Source organism: Camelus bactrianus, chromosome 19, assembly GCF_048773025.1.
Source record: "Camelus bactrianus isolate YW-2024 breed Bactrian camel chromosome 19, ASM4877302v1, whole genome shotgun sequence".
NCBI lineage: Eukaryota > Metazoa > Chordata > Mammalia > Artiodactyla > Camelidae > Camelus > Camelus bactrianus.
This window is the reverse complement of record NC_133557.1, coordinates 20,160,466-20,180,178: the sequence shown is the minus strand read 5'-3', so window position 1 is coordinate 20,180,178 and position 19,713 is coordinate 20,160,466. Positions and strand designations below refer to the sequence as shown.

Genomic DNA, 19,713 nt, shown 5'->3' with positions numbered 1-19,713 from the left:
AGTGCCTGGTACAGAGCTCTTGTCCAGCCAGTTTCAATGCAGCCTCAGTGGTTGCAGGAAGGTGTCCTGTGTCACATGTGTGTTCAGGGATGGGGTGGGGGATGTGAAGTGCATTGATGCCAGGTATGATAACACTTGCAGGAGGTTGAAAAGGAGGACCTGAGAGACCACACTGCTGTTCCCTTATCTGTCCATTGATTTACTCTCATCCACTCAACAGATTTCCCCTGAGAATCTACCAGGTGCCGTGGACTGCTCCTGGTACTGGGATGCTCTCGGAGTGAAGCAATCAGACAAAGATTCCACTTGTGGACTCAAAACCTGTATTGCCACAAGATCCACAGGCAGACGGAAGTTTGAGAAGTGCCATTACTGAGCATTTGGCCCCAGCAGCAGAAGCAGGAAGCCTGGTTAGGTGGGGAGTTAAGCAATAAACAGGACTGACCCTGGCTCCTCCCTTCCCTCCTCATCGCCTGTTCCCACCCCTCAGCGGGGATGTGAAAAGCTCTGTCAGCCCCCAGCCCTCCTCAGAAGCCCTCCCACAAGGCCATGAAGATGAGCCGCCTCTGCCTCTCAGCAGCCCTCCTGGTCCTCCTGGGCACCCTGGTGCTCAGCGCCCAACGGGGTGGAAGCCGCTCCCCTGCCCGTGGTAAGTCCCCGCTCCTGTCTCCTCTACAGGCGGGCGGGGAAGGAGGGCAAGTCCAGGGAAGGGGCTGGGAGCTGGGGTGGGGGACTGCCAAGCCTCTCTGTGTTTCTTCTGGGCAGTTGGGCAGTTTTAACTGCAGAGACATTTCATGACTCTCAAAAGGAAATCATATTTTCATCCTTAAAACAAATTATCCCACCTAACTCTATCAGATCAGGGACCTCATCTCTGAGACTCTCTGCTCCTGGTCTCTGCCTCTGGGTATATTCCTAGGAGTGGGGTTGCTGGATCATATGGTAAATCTATTTTTAGTTTTTTAAGGAATCTCCATACTGTTTTCCATAGTGGCTGCACCAAACTACATTTCCACCAGCAGTGTAGAAGTGTTCCGTTTTCTCCACACCTAGAGGCTTAGAGCTTTCAATTCCTCACTCACAAGCCCCCCAACCCCCCACAACCCCACACCTCTGGGGAGAGGGGAGGGTACTGAGATTGAGATCAATCACTAATGGCCAATGCTTCAATTAGTTAGCCTATTCAGTGAAACCTCAATAAAAATCCATTAATATTGTGGTTCAGAGAGCTTTCGGGGCAGCGAACACATGGAGGTGCTGTGAGGGCGTGTGCTCTGCTAGGGCATGGAGGCTCCCCACCCCTCAGCACTCCCCTGTCATACACATCTTCTCTGTTTGGCTGTCCCTGAGTTTTATCCTTTATAATAAAGTGGGAAGAGTAAGTAAGCGGTTTCCTGAGTTCTGCCACATGTTCTATTGAATTATTCAACATGGTGGTAGGGTCATGGCACCTCCCATTTCTAGCCAATTGGTCACAAGCATGAGTGACTCTGGACCATGTAGCTGGGGTTTGAACTGAGGGCAGACTTGAGCCCTCAGCCTGTGGGATCCGCACTAACTCCACAGATTTAGAATCAGAAGTGAACTGACTAGCAGGATGCCCAGCTGGTCTGGAGAACTGGTTGGTGTTGGTAGAGCCACCATATATATCTTGTCAGGGAAGAACCCAGACTCACTCTTCCCTGTGATTTGGTGGGTTGGGTGAAGCTTGGGGACAGGGGACAATGTGGGACAGTGTTCCCAGAAACTCTTGCCAGTTATTTGCATTTTAAGAATAACTGGTAGAATCAGGTAATTTATCAAATGGATTGTGACATAATACCTTGTCCTGACCCTACTACACACACGGTGTGACATGGGGCAGGTCATCTGCGGGTTCCTTCACCTGAGCAGAGGCAACATGTTCACGTGGGGTCTTTGAAAAGATTACCAATCCTAAATTTAATCACATTTCATGGCCAATTTTGTCCATTTTCCACCAAGATGTGTTAATTCTGAAAAAAAAATTTCTACCTACCGCCTTTGCCCAAGAAAAAATATTTAGGTGTCGAAGAATGATGATTCCTCCATTATTAAAATTAATCAGAAAGACGTGGGACAGCTGAGCAGAGTAACTGCAGGGAGGGCAGGAAATGCAGTGCTTCTGTGAGTTTGCTCGTGGGGCCAAGGCTGTTTTTTTCCCAGGCTGGTGAATATTAGTCAAGTCTCAAGGCCCTTCCCCTTGTCCCTTCTTTGACTATTATTTTATTATCCTATCCGGATACAGAATGTTAGAGGTAGACTGATAAATAGGCGTGGCCCACTATCAAGTAGACTTTTCACTAACAGGAATTCAATTATATCCACTCTGTTCAATGTCTGTGCACCTTGTGTGAGCAAGAAATAGGAGATTCATCCCCCTGACAAATATTTATTAAGTCCTTACAAAGCACTTGTTCTTGGTGTGGGAAACAGCTGTGAACAAAATATAGCAAAATAACCTGACTTCTAGGAGGGAGACAGGCGTTAGGAAAAGGGGGACATACTGGCCAGGTCATCGTGAGTTTTTTGAAAGTAGAGAGTGATGGGGATAAAGGGGGCTCTGCGCTTTCTGTAGATGGTCAGGGAAACCCTCGGTGATAAGGAGGTATTGAGCAGAGGCTGCAGGAAGAAAGTGCTTGGTGTGTTTGAGCAGCAACCCGGTGGCCACATTCTGGAGTTGAGTGGTGGGAGGGCAGGGGAGAGGAAGGTTATGAGACAGAGAGGCCAAGGGGGTATCCGGAGGAGCCTTGTTGGACTTTCTAAGAATCAGAATTTGACTCAGGAAGATGGGGAGTCACTGAGGCTTTGGGCAGGGGAGCAGTGGGATAGGACTCCAGCTGTAACAGGATCCCTGCAGCTGCAGTGTGGAGAATGGCCGCTAGGGGGGAGTCAAGGGCAGAGACAGAGGCCCAGGGAGCCGGCTACTGCTGCGACCCAGGTGAGCAGCATTGCAGTGTGTGCCTGTGCTGTTCCCTGGGTCCATCCCAGTTCTTCTGAGTAACATGAATGACTTGCTCTATTGAGGTTTCTATGGACGCTTCACTATCTAGTCATGATTCATTAAATCATTAGCCATTGACTATTGTTCAACCTCCAGCCCCTCTCCCCTCCCTGAGGTTGTGGAAGCGGGCGGAAGGCCCCAGGGAGGGTGGGAATGAAAGTGCCAACCCTCTCATCTGGCAGTGGTTTCCCCTGGTAATCAGCTCCCGTTCTTGGGTTACTAGGGGCTGTCTGAAACTCACCTACTTCACATAATGAAAAATACCTTTATTGCTCTCAGCACTTAAGAAACACCAAGGTTTTAAGGATCTTAGTGCCAGAAATAGGGTGAAGAACAAATATATATTTCTTATTATAAACCACAATAACATTATGGTGTCAATATTCAATTTATACTGTCCTCATGAGGTAACCAAAGTGAACACACTGGTATGTTTCCTTCACGCCTTCCTCAGTTCCAGCATGATTCCTTCACATTATTTATTGACAGTAGAAATTTCCTACCATACACATAAGCGCAGAGAATAGTATAAAACCCACGGATCCCTCATGCAGCTTCAATAATGATCAGCATATGGCGAATGTGTTCTCACCTGCGCCCTCCTTTTCTTTGCTAGAGTTTTTTGGAGCTAATCAAAGGCAACATACCAATTAATCCATAAATTCTTCTTAAAGGATATTTAAATTTTTACATGATTACTGTATCATTGTCAGACCTAGAGACATGAATAATAATGTCCCAGAAAGGAGGCTGTAAAATGGCCTTTTCAATTTGACTGTTCCCCTCACTCCCACCGTTCATTCCCTATGGCCAAAAACCCCCCAAAATTGGTAACTGCATTTGTTGACCTTGTGATGGCCATCCTCGTAACTGACCCAGAGCCTGTTGCACCCCTGCAGGCCTGCAGCCTGCGTTCTGCTTGGAGCCTCCGTACACGGGTCGCTGCAAGGCCCGGAAGATCAGGTACTTCTACAACCCCATGACCAGGCTCTGCCAGACCTTCATATATGGCGGCTGTGATGCGAGGAGGAACAACTTCCTGAGTGAAGATGACTGCATGAGGACCTGCGGTGGTGCTGTGACGCCTCTGAGGTAAGACAGGGGGCAGGGCAGGGTAGGTGGGCAAGCGCTGGGGAAAGAGGTGGCACTCAGGGGGCCCCACACCCCTCACACTTGCACAGGGACCTTCCTCCTTGATGCCTCCCTAGAGAAGTGGCAGCAGTGTCCTGTGAAACCACACACTGAGTACATCCCCCACAGGCCAGCCTGGCAGAAGGTCACTGCTAGAAACCCCATCATCAGAATCTGAGCCTCCTCACATGCTCTCCTTTCTCAGACAGGAACACTGAGGCAGCCATCTTCCAGGGCAGGTCTGCAGTGCTTCTGAACGCCCCACCTAGGCTTGGGAACTCACTTCCTCCTTGTTGGTCATCCCAGTCCTGGGAGGACTGTGGTTGCTCACTACTGGGAAGGTCTAGGATGTGTTAGGATGTACAGTGCCAAGGACCGGGGCTTCAGAGATGTCAATCAGCAAACTCTTTTCTTTTTGCAGAAGACGTATCTTCCCCTGAGGTGCTGAAGTCCGAGGAGGCCGACCAGGGCTGGGCTGTGGCTGCATCTGAAACAGTTCAGCTTCCTCTGCTCCCTTCTCAACCCCTTCCTCCTCAGCAGAGCCCTGCCCCTTCCCTTCCCACCAAGGGTCTACTTCCTTTAGCTCCGTCTCATCCAGTAGGCTCTCAGCACCATGAGAGAAAATCATCCTTTTATCCCGAACACTTAGCCCAGTTCCTGGCACAGAGGAGACCGTCCATAAATGTTTGAAGAAGTGAAGGATGAAGACAGGAGCACAGCTCCTCACCACTCAAGGGACCACAGAGCTTGGGACTTGAAACCAAGACGCTTGTGCCTACCCCTCGCTCTCACTGCATCCGCATCCTCATCCCCCCGCCCACCCTAAAGGCTCTCCTTGTGGGTGGCCAGGGTGAAGCTTCTGGCATCCGTTTCTCAGCATCACTTGTGGCAGAGGTCTTCTCACTAAAGAAGCTTCTTTCCCCAACAATGACATCACGTATTTTCCTTTCTTTTGCTTCAAACAGTCTTGCTTTATATTTAAATAGAAATATTTCTCATTAAACTGACTGGAGTGGATTCTGTTGTTTGCAGCTAAGAACCTTAGCTAATAGGGTCCATGGAGATGGAGTTACTTTCCATTCTTCTGCAGAGCAGCCAGGACCTCCCCTTTTCCTGCCTTCAGACTGAGCCCTACCAAGTATACGAAGCAAACACTTTACAGCGCCAGCTACCTCTTCGTGGCCCCCCCAACCTACAGGAAAACCTGGACACCTCAGCATACATGCTTTTGTTCTTTACTTTTGGGACCAGGTCAAATCTGGGGGCAGGTTGTTTTTCTGGACTCTCAGAAGGAGAGGGAAGGAGCATGAGGCTCCTTTATCCACTTGCCCAAGGAACCTCTTCCCTGAGATCCTGTGGGGGTGGCAGGGGACTTCCTAAACCAGTTAAGGAAGATCAACCACCCATTTAGGGGGCACCTGCTACGTGCCAGATTCTGTGTTTAGCGATCTGCCTGTGTGATTTCATTGAATCTCCTAAGAATCCTTTAAGGGAGGAAATGGAAGCATGAGGGTGTCATGTAGCTGGTGCGGGAGCCGAGGTGGAGGTCCTGACTCTCAGCGGAGGAGGTCAAGTCCAGCTTCCCAAAAGAGGCAGCGTGTGAGCTGAGTGTGGAAGGGCGAGTTGGATTCTATCAGGGAGAGAGAAGAGGAGAAACAGGAGCTTTGGGGGCAGGACAAAGAGGTGGCGATGAGAACAGGGGTCCCACTTCCACCCATTTCCCAGGTCAGAGTCTGTATTGTCTCCAATTAGCTATTTGAGCATCATGAGGAGACCCCAACTTGTCCCTCAAAGTCCACCCAACCCTGAATACAGATGAACCTGGGTGCCCCTTGGGTACAGAATTTGGGAAAATTAGTTACCAGGAGGGATGGGGAAAGTACCTTGGAGTCCTGAGAGTCCTGGCCCCAGAGTCTGAGTGTCCTGCTCCCTTCTGCCAGTCCCAGCTCCTGAGGAGAGTCAGGGAGCCTCCTTTACCATCTTTAAGGAACAGACCCATCAGAGCTGAAAGACATAGGTGTTTGGCTATTTGAATCATGGAGGAATTAGGAGTTGGAAAAAATGTGGAGAAAGGTTCTGATTAAATAAATGGTAGAATTTCATAGAAGGTAGCTAGTTAAGCAGCCTCAGTTTTTGTACCTCCTCCTATGGGGGGCTCACTTTCTTTGGGCATCAGGTGCCATATTTCCCCCAGGACACATCTGTGGGGACACTCGCTGCATGTCCTGCTGTCACCGAGTCCTACTCACCTGTCATCACACTGGTCACTGCAGCCAACTCCCTCTATGTCCAGCAGCAAAGATCTCCGGGAGCTCACACACCTGAGACAGTTAGAGCAGGAAGGCTGCTTGAGGACACTCTTCCCTGCATGACTGTATTTTGCCATTTGCCAGCCTGGATTTTAGGGGTTCAGTACATATTGATCAGTCTCCGTAGTAACGGTGGACATTTATGGGCCGCTCACAGATCTTTGTAGATGACAAAATGGCAGGTCAGAAAAGGGAAGTGATTCATTCAAAGTCCCTCAGCTGGGAGGTGATGGAGGTGGGAGTCAAATCCAGACCCTGTCACCCCAAGGCCAGTGCTGAGGGCTCCTTTAATTTCTTTCTTGGCACCAACTCTGCGCCCTCTTTGTGTCATGGAGAAGGTACCTAGGCGATATTTAGGATGGAGTGGAAAAAACAAAGGCTTGGAGAGATGGAGACCTGGCATCAAAACCTTGTCTTTACAGCTTTGCATGGGACTGGGGTAAGACTTTCACAAGAGACCCCTGAATCTTGGAATGGGAACCCAGGAGCCCTGTGCTGAGCCTGTGGCCCGCTGCTGCTCTGTCCTCAGGCCCCAGGAGGAATGTGGGGTGGGAGGAGTGGACAAGGGCCCTGCCTGAAAGCAGCTTAGGTTCCTGGTTCCCCCTGGGGCCAGAGCGACACCTGATCCTGGGGGATTGTGAAAATACAGGAGGTGGCAGCCCGCTCCAGGTTCCTGCTGAGCCCCCTTCTCAAGCTGAATCAGGCCCAATCTGCCCTCAAGGCCAACAGTTAAAACGCCCACCTGAGCAGCACTCACTCCAGCATCTCATCCAAGCAAGAAGCTTACCTACCTGCCTCCCTGGTCCCCTAGCCACTGGCCTCCTCCTTGGCCTGCTGCCAGGCCTCAGCCCAGATCACAGGTGAGTGGGGCGGGGAAAGGCTTGGCACCCCGAGGGGCAGAGCCAGGAGCACCAGGACCGAGCAGGGCAGAGGCTTAGCTCTGGGGACAAAGAATTGAGGATTTCTCGGGCGTGGAAGTGGGGAGACCCATGAAGAGTAAACTTTTGGGATCCCTGGTGCCTAAAATTTTTGACCCTTGTACCTTTTTCGGGTGTGGGGTCCTGGAGGTGGGGCGACCCCTGAAGGCTGACATTTGTGGGGAGGCTCTGTGCTGAAGGTGGAGGCTCAGTGGCAGGAGGGGGGACCCTCCGCCTAGACACTGGAAGCTCCTGGAAGCTCAGCTGTGTGGGGTCCCCTCATGATTGAGGGCTCTGAGGCCAAGGGTTAGGTCACTTCTGTGTGGGGTGTAGGGACCCCATGCCCGGAGGGGTGCTCTGTGAAGGCTGTAAGGTGACACCCAGGGCCAGAGACTAAGAATCCTTCAAAGATTGAGATTTGGGGACTTAGGGCAGGAGGAGGGCGTCCTCTGGGACTGGAGCTCCAGTCCCCGACTGACCCTCCGACTTCCAGGCGCAGGAGCAGAGGAAATGGGCTTGTGCCCTGCACTGGAGGTGGAGACCTCACACAGCAGGGTCTTTAAATAAACAAGAAAATAGGTGGAGCTGGCTCTGTCCTCTACCTTGTGGTCTTGGGCAAAGCTCTCAAAATCTCTGCATTTCCCTTTCCTTATGTATAAAATAAGGATAATGTGTGTACATGTCAGTGTCTCCAGTTATAGATCGTCAGAAACACTCCTTTTCCTAGTTGAACCAGTTTGGTTTATTACTCACTGCAGCAAGGGCGAACGCACCCCCTGGGAACCACATGGCATCTCATTAAAAGGATGTTAGAAAGTACTTATAGGAGTGGGCTTGTGTTAGGTGATTATGGGGACAGTTTCAGGAAGCTGGCTTTACTCTGGATGGATGCTGTCAGGAAACGGGGCAGTTCTCTGGTTGGGCATCTGCATCTTAACTCTAAGAAGGGAAGACTAGACAGACATTAGAGCTGTATTTGGTAAAGAAGCCTCAGTCACTCCCATGAGGCAGGATTGGGGGATGCTTGGTCATTTTGGTGGCTTGTAGATTTTAGCTGGTTTTGTCCATATTCAGACATGATTATGGTGTGTCCATTTTCTGTCTTGATCCATCATGGACTGGAATAGCCTTGTCTGATGTTGAAGTTTTATGAAATGTTTATGTTCAGCAGGAGAACATATGGCCCACTGTGGAACCAGGTCAGTTCCCAGAAGTCAGAAGTTGCTTTTCTCTTTGCCTATCATTCTCATAGAATTATGGTGAGAATTAAAATGATATGCTATTAGTAAAATGCTTTGTGTAAGTGTTGGCACAGTAACCCCTCAATGCATGGCAGTTCTGATAACAGTAATCATAATATATTAATAAATATATTTTAATTATTAGTAGTAATTGTTAATTTATTACAGTGTAATGGAAAAGGACTTGGTGTTAATTAGAAGAGTTTGGCTTCAGTAATTCTGGATGTTGCTGTGTGATCTTGGATAAATTTCTTCACCTCTCTGGATCACAGTTTCTGTCCTTCTTGGTAAAACAGGGTGACAGTTTCTGCCTTAAGAAATCCATGAACTTGGATATTATCGAGGACTACACTGATAATGGTGCTAAAGTGCTTTGAACACCCAGACCACAGCAAATTGTCTAAAAACACATATAGTTTTAGTTTTCTTGTATCTTGACTGCTTTTCATGATCAGTTTTATTTTTATTGACTTTTGACCATCTATTCTGTTCTTTTTTTTTTTTTAAAGTATAGTCAGTTTACAATGTTGTGTCAGTTTCTGGTGGACAGCATAATGTTTCAGTCATACACATACATACATACATTTGTTTTCATATTCTTTTTCATTATAGGTTACGACAAGATATTGACTATTGTTCCCTGTGCTATAAAGTAGAAACTTGTTGTTTATCTATTTTGTATATAGTAGTTAGTATCTGCAGATCTCGAACTCCCAATTTATCCCTTCCACCTCCATTCTGCCCCTCTCTGGTAACCATAAGTTTGTTTTCTATTCGACTGATTTTCAAATGTGTTGTTTATTTCAGTAGAGAAAGGAACAAACAGTATTTTGTGTGGGGTCACCTTCTAGAAGTCTGTCCTCAGGAAGTTGCTGCAGAACCCAGGGAGGGTTAAAGTCTATTTGTCCCACTAGGTCCCTTTCTTCCCCCGTGTAAAGCTAAAGCCCTCTTGCTTGCGTGATAGGTCTCACCCAGGGCCAGTCCGTTGCCCATACTACCCTGCCCCTAATTTGACCGTCTGGTCTCTCTAAAGTCGGCCTGGGGAGGTGGGGGTTTCTCCTGGGTCTCTGGAATCAGTCACCTGTTCCTTAGCCATCAGGAATCTTTAAGGAAGGCACTGCCTACCCCCTGGTGGCAGAAGGAGGAAGTGCGCGCTCTCCCCGATCCCGCACACAGCCCCTCCCCTGTGAAATCTGGAAAATTGAACTGTGGTACCTGCATTTTAAGACTTTGTATGTGTGTGTAGAAAGTGAATTTATAAGTCATCAGATAATGTGAACAACCAATATATTTACTGAGAATCTGAAATATTCAGGACAGATACAACCTCTGCTCTCCTGTAGTGCATTTCCTAGCAGGAAATTCTGTGAGACACGGAATAAGTGATTAATGAGAAAAGTGCTATCTGTTAGTGCGAAGAGCGCGATGGGAGAGTCGTCAGAGGACCTGGAGGGGTAGTGGGAGTCGGGATGGGGGGGTGCCCCTAGGAAGTGAAACCTGAGGGGCGAGCAGGAGTCACTGAGAGCAAGGTGGGGAGAGTGTCCTCGGTACATGGAAAAGCACAAGATGGAAGAGGAAGACAAGAGGAGAAGGTGTGTGAGAACGAGAGGGCAGAAGGGACAAGATGGTCCTGGGTGTACAAGCAGGCACCAGACCTGAGGAGCCTTGTAAGACAAGCTCAGAGTTTGGGGCTTCATCTGAGGCCAGAGGAAGGACCTGGACATCTTAGGAGAACCTGGTGGAGGATGGAGAGGAGGGGCAGGACCGAGACAGTCGGGTCATGACAATTGTCCAGGGGAAATGGACTCAGCAGAGAGCAGCGGCTGCAGGGGAGACAGTGAGGAGGGACAGCCAACAGGCTTTGCTAAGAGATTGCTCAGTGGGGTGAGGAAAAGGAAGAAGCAAGGATGTGGTCAGCTTTCTGGGAGAAGGGAGGAGAGACACACCTGCAGGACGCGGGATGCATTCAGTTTGGTCAAAGTTGAGTCGACGGTGCCTATAGAGCACGCAGGTGAACATGTTGAGTCTACACTGAGTCATCCAGTCACTCGTTCAGCAAACGTTGATTAGGGACAGAACATATGATGATGGAAAGTTCAGACCAGACTCCAGAGCTTCCAGTTTTGCAACTGCCATCTTACTATAGTGTGTGGCCAAGTCATTTCACTTCTGTCATCCCCTGACTTCTCTGCACAAGGCAGTGCTAATAACAGCACCTCCATCTTTGGACACTAGTGAGGCCCGAGAGGGTGACTCCATGGAAAGATAAAGATTTGGGAATAGTGCCTGCACCCAGGAAGGACTCTGTAGCCATGGCATATTTGAGTGCCCACGGTGTGTGCCAGGCACTGTCCTAGGCTCTGGGTCACAGCAGTGACCATCGCACAGCTCCCTGCTCTCTTGGACCTGACATTGGAGCTGGGGGAATACACAGTCAATGACGACGAGCAAGATACATTTCAGACAGTGGTCACCGCTCGATAGACAATCACGGAGGGTCCAGGGCACGGAGGAGCCAGGGAAGGCAGGTGGTTCCGAGTGGAGGGAGGGAAGGAGCCACATGAGTGTCCATGGGCAGGGGAGGAAGAGTGAGCGCAGACCGCACAGTCTGAGGGCTCAGTCCCCCCAAAACTGCCCTCACTTCAAACTCCAGTCAGAAGTCCCCAGGGTCACCAACATTTTGACCAACTTGCTATGAATTCAGGGGTTCCATACCCCACCTCCCACACTCAATAGTTCACTAAAACAACTCACAGAACTCAGGAAAGCATAGTAAAGTAAGTAAATACTGTTCCCATTTATTATATAAGATAAAACTCAGTCAGAGTTCTCTGCTTTCTCGAGACATCCCCTCACAGCACCTCGATGTGCTCACCACCCAAAAAGCTCTCTGAAACCCCAGTGTTTAGGGGTTTATATTGAGGTTTCAGTAGGTCAGCAGAGTGATTGAACTATTGGCCATCGGTGATTGAACTTAGTCTCATCACCCGCCCCTCTCCCTGCAGGGGTGTGTGGCAGAGGGGGGAGGGGGGGTTGTTGTTGAAAGTTCTAACCCTAGAATCACCTGATTGGTTTTTCGGGAGACCAGTGCCATCCTGAAGCTGTCTACTGACCTCTTACAGAGCCACCTCATTACCATGCAAAAGACAGTAAATTCCAAGGGTTTCGAGTGGTCTGGACCAGGAACCAGAACAAGGATCAAATACTGATCTTCCTATTACACTACATTGAGGTTCAAGGACAAGGCAGAGACCAGGAGCAGAGAGTCTCAGAAATGAGGTCCCTGATCTGGTAGAGTTAGGTGGCATAATCTGTTTTAAGGATGAAAACATGATGATTTCCTTTTGAGAGTCATGAAATGTCTCTGCAGTTAAAACTGCCCAACTGCCCAGAAGAAACACAGAGAGGCTTGGCAGTCCCCCACCCCAGCTCCCAGCCCCTTCCCTTCCCTGGACTTGCCCTCCTTCCCCGCCCGCCTGTAGAGGAGACAGGAGCGGGGACTTACCACGGGCAGGGGAGCGGCTTCCACCCCGCTGGGCGCTGAGCACCAGGGTGCCCAGGAGGACCAAGAGGGCTGCTGGGAGGCAGAGGCGGCTCATCTTCATGGCCTTGTGGGAGGGCTTCTGAGGAGGGCTGGGGGCTGACAGAGCTTTTCACATCCCCACTGAGGGGTGGGAACAGGCGATGAGGAGGGAAGGGAGGAGCCGGGGTCAATCCTGTTTATTGCTTAACTCCCCACCTAACCAGGCTTCCTGCTTCTGCTGCTGGGGCCAAATGCTCAGTAATGGCACTTCTCAAACTTCTGTCTGCCTGTGCATCTTGTGGGAATAAATACATATTCTGACTCCCCAGGTCTGGGTGAAGCCTGAGAATCTACATTTTTATAGACCCCCTGTTACAGCTGCATCCCCAGCCCCAGTTTCCACTCCTGTAAGATGGTCCCCAGAACCACACTTTGACAGCGAGCCTGGAGGATGCCTCACTGGGGCGGAGGAGCAGGCAAAGAGAAAAGCTGCTTTTCCCACACACCTTGGGGAAGTGGCAGAGGATCCAAGTCCAGGAAGAGGTGAATCTCAGAAAACCCTGAATTCTTTCCCATTAACCTGCCCTCTTCCTAATTCTCTGCCTTCACCTTACTTCTCTGAAATGATCACAGGCTGGTAGCATATGACCAGACTTCGTTTGCTAAAATAAACACGAGTCCCTTCCCACCCCCACAGGGATGACGTGATGATTCAATTCCCATGTGCTGGCAACACCTGGGCCTGTGTTCCTGTCTTCACTCCATGCATTTTTCCCCTTTTTGATTTTACTCTGTATCCATTTGCTATTAACGTAAGTGTATCAACTTCTGAGTCCTGTGAGTCGTTTTACGAATTAAATCTGAGCGTGGACTCGGGGACTCCAAACACCAGTAGTTTCCATTGTTCTCTCCAAAGAGAAACTATATCCATGGAAGCTAAATAATTTGTCTGAGGTCGCACAGATAGTGAATGGCGAAGCTAGAATTTAAATTCCTCCGTTGTGAGTCTAACAACTCCTGATAAGCAAGTGAAAATAATCTACGATAATTGCTGTCTAGTATAGAAAACTCAACAATTGGAAAAGAAAATGCATTTCAAGATGTAACACAAGAAAATTTCCCTAAAAAGATCTGATAGATTGGAAAAGCACTCCATGCTCCAGCACAAACAGTGATGCAGAATGATACCGAAATATAAATTATCTCAAGGATAAGCAAAGAGGTCTTTAGGCATTCAGGTAGGAAAAAAAGTCACCTCTAATGAAAAACAGTCAGGTCACTCTAGGGGGGTACTCCATGGCAGAATTCAGTGGAGCGGGTCCACAATTGTTCTGGGAAAAGAAAATCTGATCCAGGATTTTTTATCCCATCAAATTGTCCTTCAAGTAGAAACACAATATGAAAAGATTCAGAGGAAATAGTGCCTGTGAACCCTTTGTTTTTGTAGAATTATTTTTGTTACTCTACCTAACAAAATGTTTATGAGGATAACCTGAAGTAAAGATATTTACTTCATGTGGTGGAAATTCATCATCCAATATGGTAGCCACTAGCCACATGTGGCTTTTTTATTTTTTAATTTTTTTGGAGATGGGGGATAGGTAATTAGGTATTTATTTATTTACTTAAATGAGTTACGGGGGATTGAACCCAGGACCACGTGTGTGCTAAGCACATACTCTGCCACTGAGCTATACCCTCCCCCCAACACGTGACTACTGAGCACAGGAAACGTGGCTAGTCTGACTTGGGAGGTACCATAAGTGCAAAATACACTCAGATTTCAAAGACTTTGTATGAATAAAAGTTAAATATTGCACTAATCTTTTTTATTACATGTTGATTTGATGTTGAAATTCTAATATTTTGGATATATTGAGTTAAACTATTACGAAAACTAATTTTGCCTCCTTTTGCTTTTTAAAAACGCAGCTACTAGGAAAGTGCAAATTCTATTTGGGGCTTGCATTATGTTTCTGTTGCACAACACTATGGTAGTATTTGCGGGGGGTGTGATTTTTGCCTTTTGTTTAGACTCTTCAGTGTAGCTTAAACTTTTAAAACTAAGTATGATGATTTATATGAAACAATAAACCCGTTATTCCAAAATTAAATAAATAAGCCAATGAACAAAGAGCTGTGTTCTCTCTCCCGGGATGTTGAGGCGAGTAGCTGGGAGGCTCTGGATGGGAACCAATAATAACAGAAGTGGGGAACAGCCGTGCTGGCCCCCAAGGGACCACGTTGTCCTGCCCACTTGTTTTACAGACAGGGAAACGGAGGCCCCACAAGGTCACTGACCAGTTCAAGGTCACAGGGACTCAAGTCTGCAGGAGATGAGGCTGGGAACTGCATCCCAGATGTGGCAGGAGCACCGTCTTAGGGGACTTGCTCAATAGCCAGCAAGACCCCCTCCAAGGCCGGTGGCACTGCCTCCAGGTAAGAAGGCCACGTCCTCCGGGGCCCACATTCCTGGCCCAGGGTGCTTCCTATTCCAAGTAATGAGGAGTGAGATACTTCCCTCAGCCCTGGGGGAAGAGGGCCCCTTGTCCTTCAACCGCTGGTATAAGTTCCAGCCTCCCAGCCTCAGCCCAGAACACGCAGCTTCTCACACCATGAGGTTCAGCCGCCTCCTTACCCTTTGCCTCACCCTCTGCCTGCTGGGCACGGCCAGCTCAGGAAAGGCCTCAGGTGAGCTGAGGGGTTGGGGAAAGGAGCCCTGAGACCTGTAACCTGTAGCCTGTGGGGTGGTTGGGAGAGGGGGCTGGATCCTAAGGGCCATCTGGTAACTTCCACCTCAGGGGGAGACCAGGGCCCAGCTCTGGGAGGGACCTCTCCTGTGGTCACCATCTGGTCTCGGGAAAATCTGGGGCCTGACCTCCCAGGTGTCTATTTGACATCTCCACCAAATTTAAATTTTTATTAAAAAGCAATACACTTTTGTCTTAAAAAGATAGTCTGCAAATGTGTGAAGTGGAAAAGTGGGTCCCCTATTTTACACAGTTTCCACAGTCTTACTCTCCAGCATCCTACTCCCTCGAATTCCTAAGCAAGGAAAGAAATGTTCATACCGCTTTCAAAATGAGGCCATATTTCTCAAGTTTAGCTGCACACTGGAGTCCCCTGAGGACTCTCTGGTTCCCACACTCAGAAATCCTGATTTAATTGGTCTGGGATGATGTCTGGGATGATTTTTTCAATAGTTCCCCCAAGAGGTTCTAATATTCTAACCAAGATGGAGAACTGCTGCCCTAATAGATGACTTTGAAGTTCCTTCCGAGAATGGCCTCTTCTCTATTCTAGGTTAAGCTTCTCCCAAGTATATTCAGCTTGGCCAGGGTCATATACATTGAGGGTTCACAAAATGGTACCATACAACTGAGTTGCCCCATGTGCTCATTTGTCTGAGGGATGCTGCCCTTCTTAGGGGAAGTGTAATTATCAAAGTGGTGTTTGTTGCAGCCTGTGAATAGATACGCTGAGGTCCTGAGTGTCCAAGGCTAATAGTTGAGATAAATGTATGTGCGTGTGTGCGTGTAGAAGACGCCAGTTTCTTTATCTACTGATTACTCATGGATACTATAAACTATTTCATGTAAATATCTTTTTCCTAGTTATGCAAAATGGCACTTGGTCATTGGCATTCAAATGATATGCAAAAGAATTTTTAGGAAATAAACATCGCTTGAAATTCCACTACCCAGAGAGAACTGCTCTAAATATATTGAGGAACAACCTTCATGTCATCACTCTGGGGATTTATATGTATGTTTTACTTCCCCGGGGCCACACTAGGGCTCCTACTTTGTAATCTGATTTTTTTATTTGACAAAAGTATGGGCTTCTCTCCATGTTGATGCTTGTAGATCAGCTCTGTGATTTGTAGTGACTGCGTAACAGCCAGTCAATCCCCTGTTGGTGAATGTTAATGTTTTTTTACAAATTATAATGTTCTGCAATTATAAGCAAGGTACAACTAACATCTTGGTATCAAGTCATGAGAGGCTGTAGGATACAGAGCTTTGGATTTGAAATTGGATCTGGGTTTAAATCCCAGGCCTTAACATATAGGTTTTAGGATTTTTGGAAAATTATCAAAGCTGAGCCTCGGTTTTTTCATTTGTGAATGAGGACAGTAATACCCTCCCATTAGGTTGTTTAAATAATGCCACATATAGCAAACATTGAGGAGTGCGCTTGGTGTAGAAGAGGTGTTCAGAAAAGAAATACCGGTTTGTACAAAGGACACATAAGTGACCGATGCTCCTTACCCTTGCAGCCAGTCTCAGGCAAGAGGCTTCGCAGGAGTCGTCCCAGACTCTCCCTGCCCTGTGCCAGCTTCCCCCAGAGAGGGGCCCCTGCAAAGCCTTCCTGCGCCGGTACTCCTACAACTCTACATCCAGTGAGTGTGAGTGCTTCATCTATGGTGGCTGTCAGGGCAATGCCAACAATTTTGAGACCATGGAGATCTGTCTGAGGGTCTGCAAACCCCCGGGTGAGTCCTCTGATAGAAACAGGAAGAGTAATGGAGGTGACAGGATGATGGACGTGTGAGGGGAGAGGGTGATGTTGAGGATGGTGGTAGTGAAGCCGAGTGTGATGTTAATACAGGAGTTGGTGATGCTGAGATAACAGGAATGAGAGGGGTGGTGGTGATGGTGGCGGTAACGAGGTGCTGGAGGCGTGGAGAGCTGGGCTGTGGTTGGTGGTGGTGTAGATAGTAAAGATGAAAGGAACATTGCTTATTGGAGTAAGCCCTTTTAAAATATGTGGTGGGGCTGGCAAAGGTGAAGACAGCAATGCATCCTTCACGAGGGTGATCATGTCAACAGAGAAGATGAATGTGACTGTAGCAGCGGTCACCATGGGAGGTGGTGGAAATGAGGAAGCCCTCGGGGTGGCAGATGTTGGAGGGGTTGGGTAAGGAGGCCAGCTTGATGGCTCTGGCTTTAGGCCACCAAGCAGCCAGCCAAGAGGGGATCTGACTATTATCTCTGTCACAGAGACCCGAGTGAACAGCAGCTGAAGATGACAGCGCACAGTCCCAGGCCTTGATGGAAAGCTGCCACTCCTGCGAGGAGACCCCGTTCTGAGCCCATCCTGGGACCCTCCAGGACTGGGTCAATAAAGCATTCAAAGATGACATGGCCTGAAGCCTTCCTACAGGGGACCTGGGCCTGTCCCCCAAAGTTGCTCACAGCCACCAGGGCAATCAAACCAGTGTTACCCTACCCCTACCTCCTTCAAGCCCTCACTGTCCTGTGTCCCCAAAATAAAGGACAAAGGACACAAGGTCCTCTATCACCAGAGGGTCCTCATGGAAGCCAGGCTGAATGGAAATTTGGGGACCTTGCATGTCTGTCCCCAGAACTTGGCCGGCTGCTCTCTCCTGCTCGGGGCTCCAGGACGAGCTGGAAGGTTCTTCCTGTCCAGCAAGGGCCATGTCCTGGAGGAGTGTGGAGATGGGTGGAAACTCAGGGACTCTTGGTCAGCCAGGGTGGCACTCCCCTCTCCTCCCAGAGGGATACTGGAAAAATGAGAATTTTATGCTTTTTTAATTGTGGTAATAATATATACAACCTGAAATTTCCCATTTTAACCATTTCAAAGTGTACAATTTGGTGGCATTAAGTGCATAAATTAGACATGAATATATGTGTCTATTTATACACACACACATATTTGAGAGAAAGGGCATGCTTTTCCCTTTATTCCCCACTCCCTTTCAAGTTCTCTACTATTACCCAGAGGTCGAGCTGAAAGATTGAGTGAGGGCAGCCTTGATGACATGCCAAGCACAGTTCCAGATGCCTCAGCTCCAAGAGGCAAAAATCTGGGCCCTTACGGAACTTAACTTCCATTAGACTTGGAGCTTCCCGGAGACACAGGGGCCATCCTCCATTTGGACCTGACTGGCTCTGGACAAGTTGTAAGTGCTCAGTCAGCAAAAGTAAATGTATGAATGGGTGTGGGCTATTCCAGCTTGGGATCTAGGGTCTAGAGGTGGAGATGGCAAGGGCGAGGGGCTCTCTAGAAACCCCACCAGTGAGTGCAGGGTGTTTAACACAGCAGTCCTGGTCCTGTCTGTACAGCCCACATGGGTGGGACTGCGCAGGTTACCTCTGAAGGTTCTCCAAGAGCTCCTGGAACATACAAGTGATGTGTGTGCGTCTGTAGGAAGGGAGGTGGTGTGGGTGAGCTAGTCCACACCTAGACCATGGGCAAAAGCAATTGGGTCAAAATGCTTTTACTTGAGTTTACCTCCAAGTGGTAAATAAGCAGGGGGTATGTGAGATAAGAACGCAGGTGGGTGGATTATCTAAAGTGAGGTCATCTTGGCAGCCTGCATAGAATGGGGTGTCTGCCAAGTCGGAAGAGCTCGAAGTGGTGGCCTGGCTGTCTTTCACGCCCCAGCCAAGTCAGTACCTAGAAATGCCCTTCACTACCGTGTCCTGTGTGATCTACGCAGACAAGATCCTGTAGCTCTCTGGTCTAGACCTCCTCCCTGAACTCCAGGTTCATTACCCAGTTGCCTACTTGCCATCTCCACTTGGATGTCTAAAGGCATCTCAAATTCAGCATCTCCAAACCAAGCTTGGGACAATCTCTGCCCTGACCCCTAACACGCTCATCCAGTCACTCATCTCTGCTAACGGCCACTCTCGTCCTCCCAGCTCCGCAGCCAGAAACCTTGGGCTCAGCCTTGATCCTTTTCTCTCATTCCCCATTGTGTCCTATTAGCAAATCTGTTTGCTCTACCTTCAGAATAAATCCAGACTCCAACTCCGTTCCACCACCTCCACGATCAAGTTATCGATGAGGTCTTCCTGGCCACCCCAGCTTTAAATTGCTACTCCAGCTACAAGCTCACCACTTGCCTGTCTTGTTTTCCTCTGTAGCTCTAACCACCATCTATCGTGCTGAGGGTCTTACTTGTTTGTTCATCATTAAGCTCCAAGAGGAGCTTTCCAGTAACAACCAGGGTGGTAAGAAACAGGAAAGCTCAGTCCAGGGAGGGGAGGGGCACCCACAGCAGCTTGGTGTACCAGGGAAGACTTCCTAGAGGAAAAAACATCTCTTCTGGTTTTGTAAGTCCGAGTGAACCTCGCAGTCAGGTGTGTGGTTGGTGGAACAGGGCATTCTGTTTGATGGACAGTCCACCGAACCACTATGATGGAAGAACTGGGGGAGGGAGGGACGGACCACAAGTAACATACAGTTGATGCCACATGTGTCAGAGGCCAACAGAGATGATGTGGGGGAGACATCTGCCTCAGGACTTGTTTTATAGGAATCCGGGGTCATATAACCAGGAGAGGGGCCCCAGGGGCAGGCTCCCATCCAAAGCCTGCAACGCCTGTGGGTGGTCCTGGACCACCCACCACACAAGCTCCCGAGGAGACAGATAAGAACTCAAGACTGGGCAACACCCAGACCAACTGAACTCACAGGGTCTGGACTCCAGGAATCTACATTATTTCACAAGAGCCCCAAATGATTCCAATGCACAGCCTGGTTAGAAAACCATCACCCGGAACTCTTCTGTCTCTCCAGCCCCACCCTTGGTGCT

At 48.8% G+C, this 19,713-nt stretch overlaps 1 protein-coding gene and 1 long non-coding RNA gene across 2 annotated transcripts; one reads left to right on the top strand and one right to left on the bottom strand.

The window, feature by feature from the left end:
* The first annotated feature begins 414 nt into the window (after positions 1–414).
* Positions 415–5,156, top strand: LOC105071903 (serum basic protease inhibitor). Its single transcript, XM_010958680.3, has 3 exons — positions 415–649; positions 3,922–4,114; positions 4,575–5,156. Exons 1-3 carry the CDS (start codon positions 550–552, stop codon positions 4,591–4,593), a joined length of 312 nt encoding a protein of 103 aa, XP_010956982.2. The 5' UTR covers positions 415–549; the 3' UTR covers positions 4,594–5,156.
* A 154-nt stretch (positions 5,157–5,310) lies between these two features.
* On the bottom strand, positions 5,311–12,381 carry LOC141574058 (uncharacterized). Its single transcript, XR_012500651.1, has 3 exons — positions 12,126–12,381; positions 6,037–6,157; positions 5,311–5,783 (listed from the first exon to the last, which is right to left on the bottom strand). It is a non-coding gene; the product is annotated as an uncharacterized LOC141574058 (long non-coding RNA).
* Between the last annotated feature and the right edge of the window lie 7,332 nt (positions 12,382–19,713).

Coding starts and splice junctions, on each gene's coding strand:
- LOC105071903 (XM_010958680.3), top strand. CDS start 550: ATGAAGATGAGCCGCCTCTGCCTCTCAGCAGCCCTCCTGGTCCTCCTG. Junction 650..3,921: donor AAGCCGCTCCCCTGCCCGTG/GTAAGTCCCCGC, acceptor GCACCCCTGCAG/GCCTGCAGCCTGCGTTCTGC.